General features: G+C 37.8%; 1 protein-coding gene across 1 annotated transcript in view; it reads right to left on the bottom strand.

Annotated features, from left to right (window-relative positions):
* The window catches only part of EIF2AK2 (eukaryotic translation initiation factor 2 alpha kinase 2), a 57,220-nt gene that overhangs the window by 41,989 nt on the left and 6,052 nt on the right, over nt 1–9,179 (bottom strand). Inside the window, exon 4 of the mRNA XM_042781541.1 lies at nt 7,820–7,977. Within this exon, the coding sequence (XP_042637475.1) occupies nt 7,820–7,977 (158 nt within the window). The remainder of the gene's footprint in view (nt 1–7,819; nt 7,978–9,179) is intronic.

Genomic DNA, 9,179 nt, shown 5'->3' with positions numbered 1-9,179 from the left:
GTAGGAGGTGGAACAATGTTTTGTATAGTATGTTATGCCAATTGAGCTTGATGTCCCCTGCGACTATGGTCCCAAGCCCGCAGGATCAACTACTCGGTCGCTCTGGGTAGGTGGCTGTCACAAAATTATTAAGTGGGTTTTTAAAAAGTCCCCAAAGATATGGGGGGGTGTAGAGAAGGAAGAAAGAGATCCAAGGAAATTTTTCAGAGATGTTCAAATGAGAAAGAAGCCATTACAGAAAGTAGGGCTTCACAGGTGAAACCATGAGGGGCAAGTACTATGGCCTTGAGAAGATGGACAAAGTATAGATTTTGTTCTTACATCAACATTTTCTGTCACTGGCTTATGTATACATGAACCTAAGAAAATCCTCATAGTGCAAACCCAAGTGCTGAAGATTCACATGCTCCTCATATTAAAGGAAAGAATATTTGTAATTAGGCAAGGGTTCCTGGAAAATTAAATAAGTACTATTTTTAAGGGAGCAAAGTAATAGACATGGAATTTACATCATGAAGTTGCTTTATGTTACTTCTAGCATTATTTGCTTTTATTTTGCTTTGTATTTCCATCCCACCACCCATCTATTTGTTTGGCATATTGTAGTGGCTGGCATGTTGCTATAATGCTGGAAGCTATGCCCCTGGTATTTCAAATACATACAGGGTCACTCATGGTAGACAGGATTTGGCAGAGCTTCCAGACTAAGGCAGACTAGGAAGAAAGACCTGGTGCTCTGCTTCCAAAAATTAGCAAATAAAAACCTCACAGAAAACAACAGAACCCTGTATGACAGAGTGCTGGAAGATGAGCCCCTGAAGTTGGACAATACCAAAATATGACTGGGGAAGAGCTTTTCCCCAAAGTAGAATCAACCTTTATGATAAGCATGGAGTAAAGCTTATAGCACTTTTATTTGCTGATGTGGCACAACTCAAAATAAGAGTTAACAGCTGCAAACATCCATTAATAATAAGAATGAGGAATGTACAAATAGAAGTCATCAAAAATGAAATGGAATGCTTGAAGATCAATATTCCAGGCATTAGTGAGCAGAAATGGACTGGTATCTGCCATTTTGAATCCAACAACCATATTGTCTATACCACTCATCTGTCAGTTTGTCATACTGTGGTGGCTTGCACATTGCTTTGATGCTGGAAGATATGCCACCAGTATTGCAAATACCTGTAGGGTCACCCATGGTAGACAAATTTCAACACAGGTACTTGACTAAAAAAAACTAGGGAAAAATGTGGCCAGGTCTACTTATGAAAAAACTAGCCACTGAAAACCTTGAAAAGCAGGGAAAACATTGTCTGATATCATCCTGGAAGATGAGCCCCCCAAGTAAGAAGGCACTCAAAATACAACTAGGGAAGTGCTGCCTCCTCAAAGTAGAGTCAGCCTTAATGAACTGGATGGAGTAAAGCTTTTGGGACCTTCATTTGTTGATATGGTATGACTCAAAATGAGAAAAAACAGCTGCAAATATCCATTAATAATTGGAAGATGGAAGGGACAGAGCATGGATCAAGGAAAACTGAAAGTTGTAAACAATAAAATGGAATGCATAAATATTTATATCCTAGGCACTAGTGAGGAGCTCTGGTAGCATAGTGGCTAAGACACTTGACTGCTAACCAGAAGGCTGCAGGTTCAAACCCACCAGCCACTCCTCGGAAGGAAGATTGGGCAATCTACTTCCATAGTGATACTGCCTCGGAAACCCAAGATGGGGTCGCTATGAGTCAGGTCTGACTCGACGGCACATAACAACAACAACAACAACAACAGGCACTAGTGACCTGAAATGGACTGATGTGGACCATTCTGAATCAGACAATCATATGGTCTACTATGCTGGGAATGACATATTAAAGAGGAATGGCATCACATTTATCATCAAAAAGAACATTTCAAAGTCTATCCTGAAGTGCAGTGCCGTCAGTGATAGAATAATATCCATATGTCCACAAGAAAGACCAGTCAATATTACTATGATTCAAATTTATGCATCAACTACTTAAGCCAAAGATAAAGAAACTGAATATTTTTACCAACTTCTGAGGTCTGAAATTGACCAAACATACAGTAAAGATGTATTCATAATTACTGTTGATTGGAAAGGCAAAGTTGGAAACAAAGAAGAAGCACCAGTAGTTAGAAATATAGCCTTAGTGATAGAAATGACAATGGATATCACATGACAGAATTTTTCAAAACCAACCACTTATTCATTCCAAATATATTTTTTCAACAACACAAAAGGTGACTGACTATACATGTGGACCACATCACATAGAATACATAGGAAACAAATTGACTACATGTGTGGAAAGAGATGATGGAGAAGCACAATATAATCAGACAGAACAAGGCCAGACATTGACTGCAAAACACATCATCAATTACTCCTATGCAAGTTTAAGTTGAAGCTGAAGAAAACTAAAACAAGTCCATGATAGCCAAAATACAAACATGACTATGTTGTTGGTGCTAGGGGCCGTTGAGTCAGCTCTGACTCATAGTGACTATATGTACAACAGAACGAAACGCTATCTGGTACTGTGCCAGCCTCACAATCCTTGCTATGCTTGAGCCCATTGTTGCAGCCACTGTGTCAATCCATCTCGTTAAGGGCCTTCCCCTTTGTCATTCACCCTCCACTTTACCAAGCATGATATCCTTCTCCAGGGAATGGTTCCTTCTAACAACATGACCAAAGTAGGTGAGACAAAGTCTGGCCATTCTCGTTTCAAAGGAGCATTCCGGCTGCACTTCATCCAGGACAGATTCATTAGTTCTTTTAGCAGTCCATGGTACTTCCATTATTCTTCACCAACACAACTCAAAAGCATCAACTCTTCTTCAGTCTTCCTAGTTCTCTGTCCAGCTCTCACATGCACATGAAGCGAATGAAAATACCATGGCTTGGGTTAGGTGCACTCTTCAAGGAGACATCTTTGCTCGTCAGCACTTGAAAGAGGTCTTTTGCAGCAGATTTGCCCAGTGCAATATGTCGTCTGATGTCTTGACTGCTGCTTCCATTGGTGTTGATTGTGGAACCAAGTAATATGAAATCTTTAACAATTTCCATCTTGTCTCCATTTATTGTGATGCTACTTACTGGTCCAGTTGTAAGGATATTTGTTTTCTTTATGTTGAGATGTAATCCATACTGCAGAGTATAGTCTTTAATCTTCATCAGTAAGCATTTCAACTTATCCTCACTTTCGGCAGGCAAAGTTGTGTCATCTGCACGTTACAGGTTATTAATCAGTCTTCCTCCAATTTTGATGCCACGTTCTTCTTCATATAGTCCACCTTCTCAGATTATTTGTTCAGCATATAGATTGAATACATATGATGAAAGGATACAACCCTGACACACTCCCTTCCTGATTTTTAAACCATGCAGTATACCCTTGTTTCGTTCAAATGACAGCCTCCTGGTCTACGTACAGGTTCCTGATAAGCACAATCAACTGTTCTGGAATTCACATTCTTTTCAATGTTATCCACAATTTGTTAATGGTCCACACAATCAAATGTTTTGCATAGTCAATAAAACATGAGTAAACATCTTTCTGGTACACTTTGCCTTCAGCCAAGATCCATCTGACATCAGCAATGATATTCCTTGGTCCACAACCTTTTCTGAATCCAGCTTGCATTTCTGGAAGTTCTCTGTCAATATACTACTGCAACCATCTTTGAATTATCTTCAACAAGATTTCATTTGTGTGTGGTATTAATGATATTGTTTGATAATTTCCAAATTCTGTGGGATCACTTTTCTTTGGAATGGGTACAAATATGGATCTCTTCCAGTCAGTTGGCCAGGTAGCTGTCTTCCAAATTTCTTGGCATAGCTGGGTACGTGCCTCCAGCACAGCATCCATTTGTTGAAACATCTCCACAGGTATTCTGTCAATTGCTGGAGACCTGTTTTTCACCAACTCCTTCAGTGCAGCCTTGACTTCTTCCTTCAATATGATTGGTGCTTGATCATATGTCACCTCCTGAAATGGATGAACACTGACCAATTCTTTTTGGTACAGTGACTCTGTGTATTTCCTCCATCTTCTTTGGATGTTTCCTGCATCACTCAATACTTTGCCCATAGAATCTTTCAATATTGCAACTCGAGGCTTAAACTTTTTCTTCAGTTCTTTCAGTTTGAGAAATGCCAATTGTGTTCTTCCCTTTGGGTTTTCTAACTCCAGGTTTTTGCACATTTCATTACAATTGACTTTGTCTTCTCGAGCTGCTCTTTGAAATCTTCTGTTCAGCTCTTTTATCTGGTCATTTCTTCCATTTGTTTTAGCTACTCTGTTCAAGTGCAAGTTTCAGAGTCTCTTCTGACATCTGTTTTGGTCTTTTCTTCCTTTCCTGTCTTTTTAATGCTCTCATCTGTTCTTGATGTCATCCCACAATTCTTCTGGTTTTCAGTCATTGGTGTTCAATGCATGGAATCTGTTCTTTAGATGGTCTCTAAATTCAGAAGCGGTATAATCAAGGTCATATTTTGGCTCTCATGGAATTCTTTTCATTGTCTTCAGCTTCAACTTGAACTTGCATATGAGTAGTTGATGATCTGTTCCAAGTCAGCTCCTGGCCTTGTTTTGGCTGAAGACATTGAGCTTCTCCATCGCCTCTTGCCACAGATGTAGTCGATCTGATTCCTTTGTACTCCATCTGATGAAGTCCATGTGTATAGCCACCATTTGTGTTGTTGACAAAAAGTTATTTGCAATGAATAAGTTGTTGGTCTTGCGAAATTCTATCATGCATTCTCCAGCGTCATTTCTATCACAAAGGCCATATTTTCCAACTACTGGTGATTCTTCTTTGTTTCTAACTTTTGCATTCCAATCACCAGTAATAATCAACACATCTTGATTGCATGTTTGGTTAATTTCAGACTGTGGAAGCTGTAAACATTTTCAATTCCTAATCTTCGGCTTTAGTGGTTGGTGTGTAAATTTGAATAATATTAGTATTAACTGGTCTTCCTTGTAGGCGTATGGATATTATACTATCACTGACAGCATTGTACTTCAGGATAGATCTTGAAACATTCTTTGTGATGATGAATGCCACACCACTCCTCTTCAATTTCTCATTCCCGGCATAGCAGATCATCTGATTAAAAATGGCCAAAACCAGTCCATTTCAGGTCACTGTACCAAAAAAAATTGGTCAATATTCAACCATTTCAGGAGGTGGTATATGATGTTAGTACTGAAGGAAAAAGAAAAAGTTCAAGCCTTATTGAAGGCACTGGCAAAACCAAGGCTACAAGGCAGAATACCATGATTCAACAAACAGATGCAACATTAGAAGTGGTTACTTGTCTATGTCAAGAAATTTGGAAGACAGCTACCTGGTCACCGGACTAGAAGAGATCCATATATGTGTCCATCCTAAAGAAAGGTGAGAAAATGGGACGTGAAAACTATCAAACTATATAATTAATATCATCTGCTAGCAAAATTTTGTTGAAGATAATTCAAAATCAGCTGCAGCCTTGCACCAACAAGGAACTGCCAAAAGTTCAAGCCATAGTCAGATGAGGACATGGAACAAGAAGTATCATTATTGATGTAAGACAGATCTTTGCCAAAAGCAGAGAATACCAAAAAGATGTTTATCCGTGTTTTATCAACTACATAAATGCACTGGACTGGATCATAACAAATTATGGATAACATTACGAAGAATGGTAATTCCAGATACTTAATCATGCTCAGGCAGAACCTGTACATAGATCAAGAGGTAGTCATCTAAACAGAACAAGTGGATACTCCACAGTTTAAAAGGAAAAGGAGTGCAGTAGGGGTGTATCTTTTCACCATACTTATTCAATCTGTATTATGAGCATATTGTTGAGAAGCTGGACTACATGAAGAAGAATGCAGCATTGGAATTGGAGGAAAACTCACTAACAATTTGCAGTATGCAAATACACAACCTTGCTTGCCAAAAACGACAACTTAAAGCATTTACTGATGCAAGTAAATGACTACAGCCTTCAGTGTAGATTACACCTGCATGTGAAGGAAAAAATCCTCAAACCTGGATCTATAAACAGTATTATAATAAATAGTGGCAAAAATAAAAGTTGTTGAGGATTTCATTGTACTTGGATCAATAAGCAACACTAATGGAAGCAGAAGTCAAGAAATTAAATGATGTATTGCATTAGGCAAACCTGTGAAAAAAGATCCCTTTATCTTAAATCTTAAAAAGTAAAGATGTAACTTTGATGACTAAGGTATGCCTGACCCAAGCCATGGTCTTTTCAATCACCTCATATGCATGTGAAAGCTAGACAATGAAGACAGAAGAACTGATATATTTGAATTATGGTGTTGGCAAAGAATAATGAATATATCATGGACTGCCAGAAGAACAAATAAATCTGTCTTAGAAAAAGTACAGCCATAACGCTCCTTAGAAGTAAGGATGGTGAGACTTTTGCTTACTTTGAACATACTATCAAGAAAGACCTAACACTAGCGAAAGACTTTATACTTGGAAAAGTAAAAGGTCAGCTAAAAAGAAAGAGGCCTTCAATGAGACAGACTTGACACAGTGATTGCAACAATGGGCTCAAATATAGCAACAACTGTGAGGATGACATAGGACTGGCCAACATTTCATTCTGTTATACATAATGAGGTCGCTATGAGTTGGAAGCGATTCTCCGGCCTCTACCCTAACCAACAATGGCATGTTTCCATTGGAGGTTGCAGAAGGAAACACATCCAACCAGAGTGAGCTTTGCCTACTAGACCTTAAAGCAAAGATTGGGGTAGGTGCTGAGTGACCGGATTTTTCTATCACTCTTACTTTGTCCAGGTGCCTTCTGTTTGATGTTGGAGTACTTCATTAAAATGAACCAAGTTGATGAGCTATTAAAATAACCTCTTAATTAATGAGCATCCCATAGAATTCATTTTGACTATTTAATTCCAATGAATACCATTACATTTTTCTCTTTCCCACCAGCTTTTCTGACTCTAGCTAAAAGTCATCATAGTGAAAAGTAAAATTCAGTAGCTGAGTCAATTCTTAGGACAGTATCCTAACATGGCTGTTTGGACTAGTCCCCATTTAGATAGTTTTCTCCCTCAGTTAGCTGAGTGTCTGTAGCTCAGAAATAATATTCCTTATACTAAGTTACTTTCTGCTTCTCCCAGTGCCAAGTCGTTTTCTATCCTTACATCCACACACCTTAGCTCAGTGGTCTTAGCTCACTGTTTATGTTCTCACTAACCCTGCATTCTCCTAGTTCTTTCCCCTCATCACATCCCTGAAATCCTTGTCTCTTCAGTCAAGGGCCCTAAAACCTGATCCTTCTAATACTGGTATTTGCCTAGAGATGAACACCATTTAGTTGAATATAAAAGACATGAACCTGTACAAACAGCTCCCTTATCTGCCAATAGTGTCAAGAGAGTAATTTCACACACAAGGCAGAGAGGTTTCCACACTGCCATTGCCACTGCAACCTCAGGGATGGGATGTTTGCCCCATCCCTTGAGCAGGGGTTCCTCATACTCTCTTAGACCTTCAGCAGACTAAATCACTCACATACAACTCTAAGATAAAGGATTTGATCAAGGCTTCAGCAATAAAGCCTTTTAATATTTTAATTACAAAGATGCTCAATTATATATAAGTCACATAAAACCTTCCATGCAGAATGTACAAAAAAAGACAAATATTCCTGAAAAATTGGACATGAAAATAAGTCTGCTTTATTGCTGAGATACAAGGAAACAGAAGAAAAACCCAAACTACATCTCACCTTTTGGTCTCAGACTCCCTTGATTCATTCATAAAACACTGTTCATAATTTACAGAGAGTTTTGCCTTCTGGGCAATCCTATTGATAAGACCTATGTAATTCCCAGTGAATAACCCTTCTGAAGTGTCTGTTGTTGGCAATGATGAAGAACTATCTGCCTACAAAGAAAAAAAAAAAATCTTATTTAATATAAGAGGCAACAATGATCTAACTCTTTATTTGTCTAATAAAATTACCAAATGAGTTGTCTAAAAAGGCCACTTAGATTTTATATATTTCCCTATTACATACATACCTTAGGTAACATGTAAGTATATACATCTTCTCCCACCCAAAAATATCCACAAGGACAAATTTTAACAGCAGAGAAAACATCTATTTTCTTTTTATAGTTAATAAAGAAAAACAAAATAGTCCATTTGGTTGTTTTTTGACTAAATAACTTTTTTAATACGCAATTTCTTCTCCAAAGTCTCACCACATTTTTTCATCCAGTTTTCTCTTCTGTAAACTTCTTTCTGCTTAGTTTAACCTTTCTAATTCTCAAAAATTGGGTAAAAGAGACTTAATTAAACTTAAATCTGGGATCTCAACCTACCAGGGAAGGTAACTATAATAGCACAATTCCTACTATTGTTATCTGAATCTTCTTTTTTCTAAATCTAACAAAAAATCCTTTCCAAAGCTTGTCTATGTTATTTGTCTTGTCCAAGAACTAGTTTTTTATTTTATTTATCTTCTTTAATATTTCTTTGTTTTCTTTTACATTAATTTCCACCTTTATTTTTCTTATGTGACTTGTGATGAATTCTTTTGTACCCACTGCCATCAAGTCAATTCCATCTCATAGCAACCCCTGTAGGGTTTCCAAGGCTGTCAGTCTTTACAGAAGTAGATTGCCTCATCTTCCTCCTGCGGAGTGGCTGGTGGGTTCCACCTTTATTTTTATGATTTTCTTTCATCTGCTTTTTTTAGGGGAGGTATAGGCTTTTTTTGTTGTTCCCTATCTTGACTTAGTTTTCTGGTTCATTATTATTTACAAGTTTGTGACTTTCCCAGATTAAAAAAAAAAAATTTTGGCTAGAAGGATTATATCTCAAGATTTTTCAGAATATCTTCAAAGTTAAATATTCCCAAATTTTTCAGTGTGTTAAAATTATCCCCTCTTGGGACATCAAGCTCAATTGGCATAACATACTATACAAAACATTGTTCCACCTACTACTTTGGCTAGTAGCAACTGGGATCTTAAAAGCTAGCAAGCTGCCATCTAGATGCAACAACGGGTCTCTCCTCGTCAAGAAGAAAGAAGAAAACCAAAATTAATGGAAACAATCAGTCCTAGCGACTGTTACACCAT

The sequence above is a fragment of the Orycteropus afer genome, unplaced genomic scaffold (genome assembly GCF_000298275.1).
Source record: "Orycteropus afer afer isolate SDZICR_OR568_19922 unplaced genomic scaffold, OryAfe1.0 scaffold00131, whole genome shotgun sequence".
NCBI classification, from domain to species: domain Eukaryota; kingdom Metazoa; phylum Chordata; class Mammalia; order Tubulidentata; family Orycteropodidae; genus Orycteropus; species Orycteropus afer.
Note: the sequence above shows the minus strand (reverse complement) of the source record. Positions and strands in the feature narration are given on the sequence as shown.